Source organism: Myotis yumanensis, unplaced genomic scaffold (assembly GCF_028538775.1).
Source record: "Myotis yumanensis isolate MYYU_CA2020_CCGP unplaced genomic scaffold, mMyoYum1.0.hap1 SCAF_6, whole genome shotgun sequence".
In the NCBI taxonomy this organism is placed as follows: Eukaryota; Metazoa; Chordata; class Mammalia; order Chiroptera; family Vespertilionidae; genus Myotis; species Myotis yumanensis.
The window spans coordinates 92,656,835-92,674,484 of record NW_027223757.1 but is presented as its reverse complement, the minus strand read 5'-3'; the positions used below and the strand labels follow the sequence as shown (position 1 = coordinate 92,674,484).

Sequence of the window (17,650 nt, the reverse complement as noted above, 5' to 3'; positions counted from 1 at the left end):
GGGCATGTACCTTGGTTGCGGGCACATCCCCAGTAGGGGGTGTGCAGGAGGCAGCTGATCGATGTTTCTAACTCTCTATCTCTCTACCTCCCTCTCTGTAAAAAAATCAATAAAATATATTGAAAAACAAAACAAAACACATCTTTTGGTTGTTTTCATTATGGGTCTTTTAGTACTGCTGTTGCTGTTTCTTTTTATCTATATGCAAACTTTGTTATGTTAATTAACAATCTTTGTAAAATTAGTCACCTACATTGAAAGATCAGGAGATCTTGCATGAGAACCCAGCTTTCAAGTTTCTCTTGAAACATCCGAGCCGAACTGGGCCTTAACTGCCACATGACAACGACTGGCTGAGCCTGAGCAGGTTCCACCTCCATCTGACCAGGGCAGGCTCTCCTCACTTTGTCAGAGATACACCACTGTCAACGGCCCGCCTTTCCCTACAAGCTTCTGAGCTGGAGGCCCCTGGTCTACAACATTACTTCCCCCTATTTTATCATGTTGAAATGGTTGAAAATACTCTTAATATATTATGACATATATTTTGTGATTAAAGTTCTGGATTTTTTAAAAAATCATGTTATTTTCCTAATAAATTCTGTGAAACCTTAGCCCCACCTCTCATTCACAACTGTTCAGACTGTAAAGTTGAAAATATAACACAGTCATACAGAGCCTTCACTTTTTTCTCCATTTCAAATAGAGTCAAACACTTATGAGCTAAAAAAGGTTAACAAAATTGTATCTTAAACTATTCCCAAGTAGTCACAGGCTTTTTAAATATTCTACTTCTGTATAACAAGAGACAGGAAAAACTGCTTCCCTAATTAGAGACATTTTGAGATACCCTTTGGAGATTTCTGGTTGCTATGATACATATAAAAGAGTATAACCATTTATTTTCAGGAACAGGGAACACACAGTACAGGAACTGGGATAAGAAGCACAGATTTTAAAAATAAAGTTCACTATGGAGTTTTCCATGTTCTTAGATGAAAATACAAAGGAGATCAAGAAGGGTTACAAGCCCTGGCTGGTTTCTCAGTGGTTAGAGCATCAGCCCTTGGACTGAAGGATCACAAGTTTGATTCTGGTCCAGGGCACGTACCTCAGTTGCAGGCTCGATCCCCGGGCCCCAGTCAGGGTGCATGCAGGAGGTAACCAATCACTGTGTCTCTCACATCAATGTTTCTCTCTCTCTCTCTCTCTCTCTCTCTCTCCCTCCCTCCCTTCCTCCCCCCTCCCTCTCCCTTCCACTCTCTCTAAAAATCAATGGAAAAAATATCCTTAGTGAGGATTAACAAACAAAAAATAAAGAGTTACAATAAATTCTTGATAGGCTGACATAGGATTAGTAAAGTTAGAGAAAATTATGAAGCAGCTCTGAACTCCTGAGGCATCCAGACATTCAAAAAACTTTCTTAAATGAAGGTGAATTAAATAAAAAATGCTGTAATACTTTTACTTTATGTACAACTTGAGGGAGGGCACCAAAGTACAGGGAAACGTAAGGACACATCACTAAACTGAAGAAATTTCTAAGATGGTGAGTTTATATGGCAGAGGAACAAGTGGTAAGAGCCAGAGCAGCGGCAGAGAAGTGTGGTATTAGGACACAAGTGAGGAAGTCAGAGAACAAGCTACCTTTTATTTGTTTAAGCGAGGCCTATGTCACAGGTTAATTATCAGGCTACCTACAAATACCTCATAGTTTATATTCTAGAAATGATCCTGTGGATATGGCCTTGCCCAGACATGAAGCAGCAGATAAAAGGAAATGTCATCCTTGAAGAGAATGCAGTTGGAGGTACGCACATAATTTTCTCCTTCTGTTTCAGTTTTCAGATGTTCTATATTTTTGTAATAATGCTCTTGGTTTGGCTGAGGTGAGACTGGGTAAAAGAAATGGAAATGTAACATGAACAGAAGACAGCAGACCCAGCTTCTCTCTTTTTACCCTGTCAGCCAACAGTTTTACCTTTCCCACTGAATCAGCAAGAAAGAACAGCTCTGAAAACCACACAATGAGGTGCTTTTCTTTTTTATGACAGAGAGAGTGCCACATGGCTGGCTCCTGCAAGCCTTTGCTGCCCTGGGCTACAGATGCACGCTGCCAAGGCCCCGGTCTGGCCCTGGGAGAAAGCCTTCCCCTCTAACCCTTGGAGGGTCACTATAGTAGGATTTTGACTATAAGCAACTGAATACGTGGAGGCCAGTTTATAAAAGGGAATATTTTAGGTCTTTGATGTGATTGCTAATGTTTCAAGTTCTACAGATTTACCTGTTTCGGAAGTTCAGCCACTATGCTGAAACTTCAGCTGGGTGAACAAAGCTTAGAAAAGCTTGAGTTTAATGGTACTGAGGCCTGACAATGCGAAGATAAACTGTTCATACAGATAATTTTTCTGGTAACAGAGTAAATATATGTTCAATGCAGAAGAAGTTGATAATCTATGAACTAACCGAAAGGTAACCACTGTGAACATGTGGGTGAACATTCTTTCGAGGAGCACAGCGGAGGAGTGTGGGTACGAGACCAGATACTCCAGATGCAGATCTTACGTGAAGCACTCGAGCACACACAGCTGGGCACAATTTGTGTGGACAACTATTTAATTGCACAGAACCTCAGTTTTTTCTCATCTGTAAAATGTAAGTAAAAACAGTTCCTATCTCATAGGATCTGGTAAGCATGAAGTGAGGCAATATTTGCAAAATGCTGAGAACAGAGCTTAGCATATAGTAAGTGTATAAGAAGGGTTTCTATTCTTTCTACACTAAAGGTTACATACACATATCTTATCCATTATATGGTTTCATGTCATAAATGCTGTTTTGTAGCCTGCTTTGGTCACTTAGGAATGGGTCACAAACGTTTTCCTGTAATAGCAAATATCTTTTCACTACATATACAGGACACCTGGGAAAGCTGCTGTAGATAGTACCTAAGCACAGATTGCTATGCTTACATAGCACATGAACTTGCCACTCTCAGCACAGCTAGAGGAATCCTATACAATAAAAGGCTAATAGGGGGAGTCGACCAAGATGGCGGCGTAGGTAAACACCGGAGACCGCTGCCGCAAACAACCATTTCAAAAATACAACTAAAAGACTGAACGGACATCACCCAGAACCACAGGAAGGCTGGCTGAAGAGAGACTCTACAACTAGAAGGAAAGAGAACAGCAAATCGAGGCTCAGAGGCGGCGCAGTGTGGAAAATACAAAGGTACCGAGGTGCGCGCGAAAGCGGGCTGGTGGCTGAGGGCGCGGTTGTCGTTTTCGGTCGGGAGTGAGTCTCAGACTCTGGGCTCCAGATCCGGGCGAGTCTCTAGGGACCCAGACTCAAACGGGAGAAGCGGGATTACCCGGCATCAGTTGGAACCTGAGGGCAGCTTTCTCTCCGAGGTTTGCAGCGGCTGCCGGGGTTCTGAGAAGCAGAGCCTCTGGGAACGGGACTGAGCGTGGCCATAACTGCTCCCTCCGCCCGCCCTGTTGAGCCCGCCCCGCCCAAACCCTGCGCACAGCCATTTGCCGATCGCCTCAGGCAAAGGCTGGATTAGCGCCTCCCCAGAAGACAGACGTTTTCCGCACAGCTGATTCCTATAGCCAGTCGGCCTGAGGGTCAAATCCCCCTAGTGTTAACTACAACAATTAAGGCTTGGCTAGAACAAGACTGCGCACAGAGACCACAAGGGGGTGCACCAAGAAAGCATAAAAGATGCGGAGACAAAAAAACATGACAGAAATGGAGGATATGGAGCTAAGAATCGCAATTTTGAGGGCTTGCCATAAATTTGTGCAGAACCTCACGAAAACTAATGAGACCCTCGATGCTACGATAAAGAAATTAGAAAGTAAGCATACACGGACTGAAATAAAGAATATTATACCCAATAGCAGACCAGAGGAGTACAATAATCAAACCAAAGATTCGACAAAAAACACCCAATTGGAAAAGCAAAATGAAAAAAGAATCCGAAAGTGTGAAGATAGTGTAAGGAGCCTCTGGGACAGCTTTAAGCGGTCTAATATCAGAGTCATTGGAGTGCCAGAAGATGAGAGACAGCAAGATATTGAAAACCTATTTCAAGAAATAATGGCAGAAAACTTCCCCCACCTGGTGAAAGAAATGGACTTACAGGTCCAAGAAGCGCAGAGAACCCCAAACAAAAGGAATCCAAAGAGGACCACACCAAGACACATCATCATTAAAATGCCAAGAGCAAAAGACAAAGAGAAAATCTTAAAAGCAGCAAGAGAAAGAGGCTCAATTACCTACAAGGGAATACCCATACGACTGTCAGCTGATTTCTCAACAGAAACTTTGCAGGCCAGAAGGGAATGGCAAGAAATTTTCAAAGTGCTGAATACCAAGAACCTACAACCAAGATTACTTTATCCAGCAAAGCTATTATTCAGAATTGAAGGTCAGATAAAGAGCTTCACAGATAAGGAAAAGCTAAAGGAGTTCATCACCGCCAAACCAGTATTATATGAAATGCTGAAAGGTATCCTTTAAGAAGAGGAAGAAGAAGAAAAAGGTAAAGATACAAATTATGAACAACAAACATGCATCTATCAACAAATGAATCTAAGAATCAAGTGAATAAATAACCTGATGTACAGAATGAACTGGTGATTATAATAGAATCAGGGACATAGAAAGGGAATAGACTGACTATTCTTGGGGGGAAAAGGGGTGTGGGAGATGCGGGAAGTGACTGGACAAAAATCATGCACCTATGGATGAACACAGTGGGTGGGGAGTGAGGGTGGAGGGTGGGGTGGGAGCTGGAAGGAGGGGAGTTATGGGGGGAAAAAAGAGGAACAAATGTAATAATCTGAACAATAAAGATTTAATTTAAAAAAATAAAATAAAATAAAAAAAAAATAAAAATAGGAAAAAATAAATAAATAAATAAATAAAAGGCTAATATGCAAACTGTCCCTTCAACCGGTAGTTTGACCAGGGGGCAGGGCTGGCCAGCAATGTCTGAGGCCCCTCCCCCAGGCCAGCCCAGACCCCATCTGTGCACAAATTCGTGCACCAGGTCTCTAGTAAGAAATAAGCAACTGGGCAAAGGTACGGCAGACATCTTCAAAATGGGCAGAAGCTGATGAGGTGGCCTGGCAGCTTTGCCCAACAGTCGTAACTAGGCAACACCAATCAGATCCTCTCTCAGGAAGACTGAAAGTGAGATACACAGAATCAACTGACAGATGAGTGGTGCACAGGGAGGAAAAATACAAAACGAAAAGTGGCAAGCAGGAGCCAGGAGACTGAGACGCGGTTAAGAAGTCAGCTCCTTCACAGTGGAAGGGAGGGATTGGGTCACAGGTGCAGTGATCAGGCTGCTTGAGCTACAGACATCCCCACTGTCATCCGCCCACCGTGAGCGAGCCCCGCCTGTGCACGGTGGCCCATGCTTTCATCTCTGCACAGCCTGGCTGGGCAGGTGCTGCGACACTGTTATTTTCTTCCTCATTTAACTGAAGGACTGGTAGATACACTTACTCCTAACAACCTGAAAGTGCATTTATGTGGCTGCTCCAGTTGTCACTTCAATAATAGCAAAACTGTAAAATACAAAAATTGTATTTTCTTTTCTTTTTTTAATCCTCACCCAAGGAGTGAGGATATTCTTTCCACTCATTTTTAGAGAGAGTGGAAGGGGGGAGGAGTGGAGAGAGAGAGGAGAGAAAGAGAGAGAGAAACATCAATGTGAAAGGGACATATCAATTGCTTGCCTCCCACACACACCCCAACCTGAGGTAGAGATCAGACCTGCAACTCAGATATGTACCCTTGACCAAGAATCAAACCCGAAACTTTCTGGTGAGTAGGTCAATGCTCTAACCACTGAGTCACCAGTCAGGGCAAAAAATTATATTTTCTTAAGCACTTGCTTTGTGTTAAGTCCTGGGGATTCAACAGTGAGCAAGAGAGAATGGTACCTGACTACACAGAGCATCAAGTCTAGCACAGAAGACAGCAAGCAGTACCAATAAAGGATGACAGACACCATCATGCTGGAAGTACAGACTGCAATGGACACGCAAGAAGAACAAATCTACTGGGGGGATCACAAAGACTTGATGAGGGAAGTAACTTTCAGAGTAAGGCAAAAGAAGTGTAGAATTTAGACCTGTTCTAAGTGCTATTTTATATGTTCTTAGAATCAGTATTACATCCCCTGTGGAACAAGGAAATGGATCTAAAACACTGTGTGGTGAGGGGAAGTAAATGGGGGTGATGAAACTTATACCGCCAATTAGGAATCTAACTGAGATAACAGAAGCAGAGCAGAGGATGGTGTTGCCACAAGAAACTGTGGAGTAACATTAGTTCCTTCCTCCTGGTTTTGAATTGCAATCTCTCAGTTTCTACAACCTAACTGTAAGCTCTTGAAGTAGGGGAGTAAGGGTCTAAGGCTTTACTTCTTCTGACTACTTATTCTAGAGTATCTAGTTAGATATACAGGGCATGGCTCAGAAACTTGAAGCATGTACGTTGAATATCATCTGACTAAAATAAAATAAAAAAGATACTGTTATCTCTCAAGCTGTACCATTAACAGCTTCTGGCTAACAGAAGTGTTGCTTTAGCCACTGCTCAACAGCCAGGACCCAGGGAGCACAGGAGAACAAGGGCTGCCACCTCCTCATCCAAAGGCTAATGAGAATGAGCCGTGTATACCAAGGCTGCCTGTTCTTCTCAGTTCTTAGGGCTGATGAACTATTTGATTCCTGATCTTCTGCCACAGGTAAGAGATGCCACACTGGAAGAGACCCCCGGGAAATCACAGGGCTGTCTAGTATAATTAGATACAGTGACTCTGTGAGAACCCTTCCTGCGTAGAGGGGTGCCTGATAAACACTACCCTGTCACAACCTGATCTCCTCATTAATCAAGGAGGCACATGGTAACTGTCAAATGCCTTCTTTCTATGATCATCAGACACACAGGTTTGCGATTACAGGGTACGCCGTGCTCTCTTTTCTCAGTGCATACCTCCTCGCAGACTTCCCGGACTGCTGCCACACTCGGCTCCTCCTCAGGCTCCATGCCTCCTCCAGGGACAATCCACCGGTCTGGATGGCGACTACTGCTCACCAGTAGCACCTGAAAATCACACAGGTCACATGGGTGGTTAAAAACTCAAAAGATACATTCATACAAATTCAGAGTTTAAACGCCATAAAAGTAAAAATACCTAAGACCCCTTTGTTTATACCTCTCCAAATCACTTCTTGCAAGGCAGCTTTCATTTCTCTTTGAAAAAGTAGGCCATCCGCCTAGCAAAAGCAGGAGGGCATCTAAACCAATGGCCATTACCCCTGCTTTCCCTCCGGATTCTGTCCATTGTTCCATCCATCTCTCCTTCATTCCTTTCTCTAAAACCCACTGGACACAGAGCTGACAAAAAATAGAGATTGTCTATGATGAGCTTGTGAGTGCAGTGAAGGGTTGGCCAGAAGGAAAGACGCCTTAGCCAAGGTTGCTACCACAGTCCCAACACCTTCCCTTCTGTGTCCTAGCTCCTGCTCCATCAGATGGCCACAGCCCCATACACCGTGCCACCCTAGGCCCTACGTGTGCACTGAAAACCTAATTCTCTCATCTGCATTAAAAGTAGAATATTTCTTTTCATCATGCTTTCAGCTGAGATAAAACTGAAATTTTTTACTAGGAAATTTTAGTAAGAAGTGAAAAGCAAAGCACACAAAGACACAGAAATATTGATATAGAATTCAGTTTACTAATTCAAACTTAACCAGCATTTTATTTATTATTTATTTAAAATTCTTTATTGTTTAAAGTATTACATATAGTATTACATATGTCTCCTTTTCCCCCCATTGACCTCTCCCTGGCCAACCCCACCCCTAACAAGCATTTTAGTCAAGGCTAAAATAAAATCTGGAATTTCCCTAGTCCCTCTTCCTTACCCCTCCCTGGGACACATGCTCAACAAAGTTAGCTGCGCTCATTTGGGAGTAGAGTTGGGTTGGCATTATTTCTAAAACTAAAGGAATCCTCAACTGCTCCTTAAACCATCACTTTCTGATGATGTCTTTTGAGCCTCCATCCTTATCGCAAACCATATACAGGGCATGGCTCAGAAACTTGAAGCATGTACGTTGAATATCATCTGACTAAAATATCGCAAACCATATTCCTTACCTACCCCTTCACTCTAGTCCACCCTCAGCACTTAACTTCTACTCTGCAGTCATCTTTGTTGCCTAAAAGAAATACTACTTCCTCTGTAGCCTTTACAGATTCCACCACTGACTTCCAGTTACCTACCTTCCAGTCATCTCCTCTCTCCCCCTTGGGGTCTCTGCATCTATGAGGCCTTGGAAATTTTACCCTTTTCATCATCCTTAATCCCCTTACTACCTGTCATCATAGATATTCTGATGCTCCTCTACAAAATCTGTGATCTGCACGCCTAAGGGAACCAAAGAGTTACAAGAAGTAAATTCATGAATCCATATATAGCCACCAATATATAGCCTATGGACTGAGAAAATGTGCTATACTTACAAGTACTATTTTTTTTAAATATATGTAACTTCTGCTCTGATTAATACAATGCAAAAGAAAATAAAATCCACAGTGGCTTTTGGTTGGTATGTATATATGTTTAAACCAGGAGATATTAAAAGTACAATGTGGAGGTTTCATGAAATTTTTTTTTTTATTATTATCACTTTTTTTTAGGGTTGGCAGACCCAGCTGAGACTTTATTTTGGAAAAAAACACTTGATTTGGCTTTCAGTTAGGGCCATGGGTAAGAGGCGGTCCCCCAGGCAGTAGACTACCCTCCCCCAAGGCGCTGTCCCCTGCACAGCTTTTTCCACAGGCTTGGAGGACAGGAGGGCCACAGTAGTCAGTCACTTGGACAGGACATCCAATGACTTAGACACCAGCTTCCCATCAGGGTCTCAATCTTCTTCACAACCACCATTCTGAAGGAGCTGGTGCTGGTGCTGCTGAAGGAGCCAGGACCCCTGCCAGAGCCCAAGTTGGGCTGAAAGCCCAGGCCATAGCTGAGGTTCCGATAAGCCAGGCTCAGCCCATCTGATAGCGAGTGGTGGTGTTGGTATGGACACTCATGTTCTGAATCCGACTCTCCAGTTGGTTCTTCTCACCATCCAGCAGCTTGGTATAGGTGGCAATCTCCATGCCCAGGGCCAGCCTGACGTCCATGTGCTCCTCCTGGTACTCACACAGCTGCCAGTTCTCAGAGTGGCTTCCAGCTCAGCCACCTTGGCCTGAGAATCCTGGACAGCCAGCTTCCCATGCTTATCAGCATCAGCGATAGCAGCCTCCAGGGAAGTCTTCTGGCTTTTGAGGCCCTCGATCTCAGCCTGGAGTTGGCTGATGTTCTGGTTCATCTTAGTCTTGCCCTAGCCATTCTGGCCCAGTGGATAGAGCGTCGGCCTGCAGACTGAAGGGTGCCAGGTTCAATTCCAGTCAAGGACACATGCCCGGATTGTGGGCTCAATCCCCAGTAGGGGGTATGCAGGAGGCAGCCAATCAATGATTCTCTCTCATCATTGATGTTTCTATCTCTCTCTCCCTTCCTCTGTGAAATCAATAAAAATATATTAAAGAGGAAGGAAGGAAGGAAGGAAGGAAGGAAGGAAGGAAGGAAGGAAGGAAGGAAGGAAGGAAGGAAGGAAAGGAAAGGAAAGAAAGGAAAGAAAGGAAAGGAAAGAAAGTTAAGAAAGAAAGAAAGAAAAAGAAATCTCAGTCTTAGTCATGCCTGTGCTTCCCAGCTCCTCACACTTGATCCAGTACATGGTCTCAGCCTCGGCATGGCTGCAATTAGCCATTTCCTCCTACTAAGCTTTGACCTCTGCAATGATCCATATAGGTCCAGAGAGTGGTGGTTGTCCATGGACAGTACCACAGACATGTCGGAGATCGGGGCCTCCAACTAACCAGTCTCCTCTTCATACAGCTGCCTGAAGTTGATCTCATCGGTCAGTCCTTCCAGGCAGGACTCCAGCTCTACCTTGTTTGTGTAAGCTATATCCACATTCTTCTCCATCTCTGTGTGCTTGCTAATCTCACCATCCTACTTATTCTTCAAGTCCTCCACCAGCCCCTGCATGTCACCAAATGCCACCTCTAGACTCAGTTTCTCCTGGGCCAACGCCACTGAAGGTTGTTGATACAGTTCTCAAACATGTTGTTCATGTTACTGCGAGTCGTCTTTTGCTGCTGCAGGAGGTTCCACTTGGTCTCAGAATCTTATTCTGCTGCTCCAGGCTCCGCACCTTATCACTGAAGGAAGCAAACTTGTTGAGGCTCTTGATCTGCTCCTTCTCCTGGTTGCACACGGGCCTGGATGTTGGAGTCCACCTCCAGCTTCAGAGGGCTCAGCAGACTCTGGTTCACGTGGAGAGCTGTGATGCTCTCCATACTCCCAGCTCCGCCATAATCCCCAGCGAGATTCATGCTGGAACCCAGGCCAATCCGGTAGCTGCCGCCCACCTTGGAAAGGTCAAGGAGCTTATGTGGGTGCCAGGCCCACTTGAATTGAGTGGCTGCTGAAGGCCTGAGGCCTTCTGGGTCACCCTTGTGGACATGGTAGAGGCTAGAATGGAGGCGAGAAGGCTGGACCAGACAGAGATTCGAGAAGTAGCCAAAAAGTTGCCTGAAATTTTGTTTTTAAGTAAGAGCCCTCACTGGACTCCTGCTTCATAATATACAAAAAGGGCCAACAAATTAAATGTAAGAGCTAAAACTATAAAATGGGGATAAACCTTCATGATTTTTAATTCATCTCAGACATGACACCAAAAGCATGAGCAACAAAGGATTTCTCCTTTGTTAGATAAACAGAACTTCATCAAAATTAAAAACTTCTATGCATCAAGGGACATTATTAAGAATGTGAAAAGACTACGTACAGAGTGGGAGGAAATATTTTCAAGTCATCTACCTGATAAGGGTAAAATATCCAAAATATGTACAGAACCCATACAGCTCAACAACAAACATCATTTATCCAAAGAAAACATATAGACAGCAAACAGGCACATGAAAAGATGCAACATCATTAGGCACTAGGGAAGTGCAAAGTAAAACCACCATGAGATTCCACTTCACACCCACTAGAATGGCTATAATTTTAAAAATAACAAGCACTGAGAGGATATAGAGAAATTAGAACCCAAATACATTGCTGGTAGGAATGTGAAATAGTTCAGGCACTGTGGAAAACAGTTTGGGGGCTCGTTAAACATAAAATTACCATATGACCTCGCAATTCCTCTCATAACAGAAAACCCCAAAGAATTGAAAACAGGTACTCAAACACTTACACACACAAATGTTCATGGAAACATTCACAATTAGAGACCCAGTGCACTAAATTCGTGCACAGGTAGGGTCCCTAGGCCTGGCTGGTGATCAGAGTCAATTAGGGCTTTCAAGCTGCCGACTGGGGCCTTCCTTCCCTGGATGCCGGCTGGGGCCTTCCTTCGTTCCGTGCCACCCTCTGGTGGTCAGCACAGGTCATAGCGAACGATCGAACTCCGGTCTCTTGGTCAAACTCCCAAGGGGACACTTTGCATATTAGCCATAAACACACACACACACACACACACACTAGAAGCCCGGTGCACAAAATTTGTGCATGGGGGTGTGTGGGGGGGTCCCCTCAGCCCAGCCTGCACCCTCTCCAATCTGGGACCCCTCGGGCCTAAACCAACAGTCGGATATCCCTCTCACAATCCTGGACCGCTGGCTCCTAATCGCTCACCTGCCTACCTGCCTGGTTACCCCTAACTGCCTCCCCCCCACCCCCCAGCCAGCCTGATAGCCCCTAACTGCCCCCCTACTGGCCAGGTCACCTCCAACTGCCCCCTCTCTGCTGGCCTGGTTGCTTCTAACTGCCCCCCCCCCCAGCCTGGTCACCTCCAACTGCCCCTCTCTGCCGGCCTGGTTGCCCCTAACTGCCCCTCCGCCGGCCTAGTCACCCCTCACTGCCCCCCTGCCAGCCTAATCACCCCCAACTGCCCCCCCTGCTGGCCTGGTTGCCCCACACAGCCTGCTTGTTCAGTCGTTTGGTTGTCCCGCACTAACCCCCCTGCCAGCCTGGTCATAGGCAGCCATCTTGTGAGGGTGTGATGGTCAATTTGCATATTGCCTCTTTATTATATAGGATAGGATTAGTAGATAGCCAAAAAGTAGAAATAACTCAAATAAATGAATCAATGAATAAAATGTGGCGCGCACACACACACACACACACACACACACACAGATAGGCAAATCCATAGAGACAGAAAGCAGATTGGTGGTTGCCAGGGACTGGGGGAAGGAAAGAATGGGGAGTAATGGATACAGGGTTTTATTTTGGAATAAGTGTTTTGAAACTAGATAGACGTGGTGGTTGCTAAATGTCACTGACTTGTTCACTTTAAAATGTTTAATGTTATACTATGTGAACTTCACCTCAATAAAATAAAACTAGTTTCAAGATCACAAATTCTTTAAAAGCTAATGGAGTCAATGCTACTACTTTCTTCTTCAGAGTCTATAGTTCAGAAGAGCAGCCTTCCAAAGGGTTATCCTTAGTTTTATAATATTAAGTCATAAAGCTAAAATAAAATATTTCCATAAAAGAAAAAGGGGATCATTGTCACACCCATTCTCCCCAATAACTGTGGCGAATCTTACATTTAAAAAAATTCCTTATAGGAGAAACCAAGATGGTGGCATAGGTAAACACCGGAGATTGCTGCCTCGCACAACCACTTCAAAAATACAACTAAAAGACGGAACGGACATCATCCAGAACCACAGGAAGGCTGGCTGAGTGGAAATTCTACAACTAGAAGGAAAGAGAAAAGCATACCGAAACTCAGAGGAGGTGTGGTGCAGAATTAAAATACAAAGGTGCGGAGGTGCATGCGGAGAGGGCTGGCGGCTGAGGACACGATTGTCTTTTTCAATTGGGAGGGAGTCTCAGGCTCTGAGCTCCAGTTCTGGGCGAGTCTCTGGGGACCCAGACTCATATGGGAGAAACGGGACTGTCTGGCATTGGTTGGAACTCGAGGGCAGCTTTCTCTCAGAGGCACTCATAGTGATTGCCAGGGCCTCTGAGGGCAGGACTGAGAGCAGCCATACTGCTCCCTCTGCCCGCCCTGTTGATCCCCTTGGACCCCGCCCTGCCTAAGCCCTGCAGGGAGGCTTTTGCATATGAAAGGCCTGGCCCTTTGTAATCTGAAAATTACTTAACAAACTGCAGCTGCCCCAAGGCCCCAGGGCAACTTGCATTGCTTTACAGCTGGCTTCTGCTGGGTAGCCTCAGGCAGAGGCTAGATTAGCACCCCCTTAGATCCAAGAGCCAGTGTACCCAGTGGTCAGAGTGGGAACATCCAATTACAACTCCTCAGATCCATAAGGGACACACTCAGGGGGCAGAATCAGTGAGCACCAAAGCCCCACTGAAGCAAGTCTTGCCCCATAAGGGTGTCTTCAGCACAGAAGTTCTCCCACCGCAGACACAGCTGATTCTCACAGCCAATTGGCCTGGAGGTCAAATCCTCCCAGTGATACCTACAACAATCAAGGCTTAACTACAACAAGACTGTGCACAAAGCCCACAAGGGGGTGCACCAAGAGTGCCTACCTCAGGTAATTGGGGAGGCTGAGCCACTGGGCCCTATAGGACACTTAGCACAGAAAGCCACTCTATCGACACAGCGGAAGCATAAAAAATGCCGAGACAAAGAAACAGGACACAAATGACAGAATGGAGGAAAGCAAACTACTGGATATAGAGTTCAAAACCACACTTTTAAGGTTTTTCAAGAATTTTCTAGAAACCACCGATAAACTTCATGAGAACCTCAAGAAATCTAGTGAGACGCTCGATGTTGTGATAAAGGACCAACTAGAAATTAAGCATACACTGACTGAAATAAAGAATATTATACAGACTCCCAACAGCAGACTAGAGGATTGCAAGAATCAAGTCAAAGATTTGAAATACGAAGAAGCAAAACACACCCAACCGGAAAAGCAAAATGAAAAAAGAATCCAAAAATACGAAGATAGTGTAAGGAGCCTCTGGGACAGCTTCAAGCGTACCAACATCCGAATTATAGGGGTGCCAGAAGAAGAGAGAGAGCAAGATATTGAAAACCTATTTGAAGAAATAATGGCAGAAAACTTCCCCTACCTGGTGAAAGAAATAGACTTACGGGTCCAGGAAGCGCAGAGAACCCCAAACAAAAGGAATCCAAAGAGGACCACACCAAGACACATCATCATTAAAATGCCAAGAGCAAAAGACAAAGAGAGAATCTTAAAAGCAGCAAGAGAAAGAAACTCAGTTACCTACAAGGGAATACCCATATGACTGTCAGCTGATTTCTCAACAGAAACCATGCAGGCCAGAAGGGAATGGCAAGAAATATTCAAAGTGATGAATGCCAAGAACCTACAACCAAGATTACTTTATCCAGCAAAGCTATCATTCAGAATTGAAGGTCAGATAAAGAGCTTCACAGATAAGAAAAAGCTAAAGGAGTTCATCACCACCAAACCAGTATTATATGAAATGCTGAAAGGTATCCTTTAAGAAGAGGAAGAAGAAGAAAAAGGTAAAGATACAAATTATGAACAACAAATACACATCTATCAACAAGTGAATCTAAAAATCAAGTGAATAAATAATCTGATGAACAGAATGAACTAGTAATTATAATAGAATCAGGGACATAGAAAGGGAATGGACTGACTATTCTTAGGTGGGGAAAGGGGTGTGGGGGATGCGGTAAGAGACTGGACAAAAATTGTACACCTATGGATGAGGACCGTGGGTGGGGAGTGAGGGCGGAGGGTGGGGTGGGAACTGGGTGGAGGGGAGTTATGGGGGGAAAAACGAGGAACAAATGTAATAATTTAAACAATAAAGATTTAATAAAAAAATTAAAAAATTCCTTGTCAAAAGAAAAATAAGCCCAAATGTAATTGTTTGTTAATTCAAGTTAAAAAGTTTTTATTTTAAAAGTCCTCCAAAGACAACTCTAGACAATGGCAGTTAAAGCCATATCTATCTAATCTGCAGGGAAGATTCCAGAAGAGACCTGGCAGGGTGGCTCAGTTGGTTGGAGCGTTATCCCGTACACCAAAAGGTTACCGGTTTGATCCCTGGTCAGAGCATGTACAGGAGGCAACCAGTTGATATCTCTCTCTCTCATATCAATGTTTCTTTTTCTCTGTCCCTAAAAAAAATAAAAATAAAAAATCAGTAATCAATCAATCAAATAATACCCTTAAAAAAAAGATTCCAGAAGAAAAAGTAGAAAAAGGGGTTAATCCATTGATTTTCTATAATAATATATAGTCTTTCTTCCTAGAGTTCCCCCATGTTCTGGCTGTTCTCTGAACACAGGAATTTGATAGTTCAATGAGATGTCTAATGAATACTTCTAGTTACAACCATATATGTGGACTGGAGCTAAGACGAGGGAAGGAGACTGAGATTTGGAAAACAACAGTCTTAAACTCTTCCAGCCAGGATGAGACAAACCAGGGGGAATACACGCATTTGCAGAGCTCTAACTAAAAGAGCCATCTCCGTTCCCTCTACCTACCCTTGGTGTCATGCAAGTTTCCATTCCCACCACCAAGAGTATAGTAGTGGTAGATCTATTCCAGGTATCCCAGGTTATTGAAGTTCTGGAAATATTTTCCTTAAAAATTAGGTTATCTATGGTAATACATCTTAGATAGATTACTAATTCCCAGAAAATTGCATGCAGTAATGCACCTAACATGATCTCATTTCCAGCAATGTAATGTCCCAGTTGACAGCCCCTCAGGCCTGCCATTACTGCCAGAGAGCCCTTCTGGTATCCCAGATGGCACAGGGCTGCACCCTATCAAATCTGTGATATGCGCTGCAGACTGCTTCTACAGACAAGTTCTTTCTAGTAATTTGTGTGTCCCTTCTTAAAAATAAGACCAACATAATAGTGAATAATTATCTGTACTTGCTTGGATTCCAGATAAATAAGAGTTTCTTTTTTTTTACAGACAGCTGCCACAGTTCTTATGCATAATGACCCTATGTTTAAAAGAAGAGTAAAGCTGAGTAGGAGGTGAAATAACCTTTCAAATTAAACCAGTGAATTATCACAGGGCCAAGCATTAGTAGTTTCAGTTCCTAGAGTTTTAAAGCCATTATACCCCTTAGCTACTTTTTTTCTTACACAGGAGCTCAAATACTGTTACAAGGAGGAACAAGCAGACATAAACAGTTTACAAAACTCCTCATAAACAGCCCTTCACTTTAATCAGGTTGTTTATTTAACAAAAAAGGAAATTCCCTGCCTAGTCCAAAGAAACACTGTATCTGTGCTGTGAATAGATAGTCTAATAATTTTTACTTTGGAAGCAACAAGTATTTTAAGAGCAATATGAAAAGGTTTAACACACACAAACTATTATACACAGATATCGTTCTTCAGTATAAGTCCAAGGGTATGGAGTATAGTACTAGACTTCCTAATGACAGTGTCCTGCTCTGTCTTTTCAAATAAATGTCTAAATATTAAAATAAGCACACTTTATGTGGCTTGGTATTCAATGACTTTTTTATTTCTAAAAAGAAGATTAAAGAAACGAGTAAACTTGACCATATTTGCAGGTTATATAAAAATAAAAACAAAGACTGAAAATATACTGTTTGACTCTAACTTACTGGAACATCGAATGTGTTCTTATAAACCTTAACCCCCTCCCACAACTCTTGTAAATACTGAAAGAAAACAGACTAATACCAAGGGGAAATACAGAGATAATTACAGCCGCAGGAGTATTTATTCAGTGCCCACGTTAAGCCATGTGCTGGCTTTTTACATATTCTATTTTCACTGCACTCTCTACTTTTCAAACAACCATGCAAGCCAGGTATTATATAATTCTCGCCATTATAGAAATGAGGAAAGTGAGCCTTAGATGATTTGGTGATGTGGCTAAGGGCACAGAAAGGGTTCAGACCACAGTCTACATGCCTGACTGGGTCCATGACGTAGCTAAACCCACATGGAACACCCTCTGAAAACATAACTGCCTTTGGGTAAAAGCCACGACAGTTTTCTTCAGGCCAGGTGGAGAGGCATTTTCATCTAACCCAGTGGTTCTCAACCTTCTGGCCCTTTAAATACACTTCCTCATGTTGTGACCCAACCGTAAAATTATTTTTGTTGCTACTTCATAACTGTAATGTTGCTACTGTTATGAATCGTAATGTAAATATCTGATATGCAGGGTGGTCTTAGGAGACCCCTGTGAAAGGGTCGTTCGACCGCCAAAGGGGTCGCAACCCACAGGTTGAGAACCGCTGATAATCTTTGATTCAAATCAAAGATTTGGAGCACTTTTCAATGTCCTCTCCCATGTGCAGAGTTATTTGCTTATTTACTAGATCTTTCCTGGCAGAGTTGTCATATACATAGAGGGGTACTCCTCTGTATTATGCAACCTTTTTACACTCTTTTCTGAGAATGTTTATTAACATATATATATAAATGACTACCAGCCTGGCTGCTGTGGCTCAGTGGTTGAGCATGGACCTATGAACCAAGAGGTCATGGTTCCCGGT

The 17,650-nt window shown here is 43.6% G+C and overlaps 1 protein-coding gene and 1 pseudogene across 1 annotated transcript in view; both read right to left on the bottom strand.

Moving 5' to 3' along the window:
* Positions 1-17,650, bottom strand: part of NUDT3 (nudix hydrolase 3) — a 101,795-nt gene that overhangs the window by 39,524 nt on the left and 44,621 nt on the right. The window contains exon 2 of the mRNA XM_070418737.1: positions 7,021-7,131. Coding sequence (XP_070274838.1) covers positions 7,021-7,131 — 111 coding nt within the window. The remainder of the gene's footprint in view (positions 1-7,020; positions 7,132-17,650) is intronic.
* Positions 8,651-10,613, bottom strand: LOC139012801 (keratin, type II cytoskeletal 8 pseudogene; annotated as a pseudogene).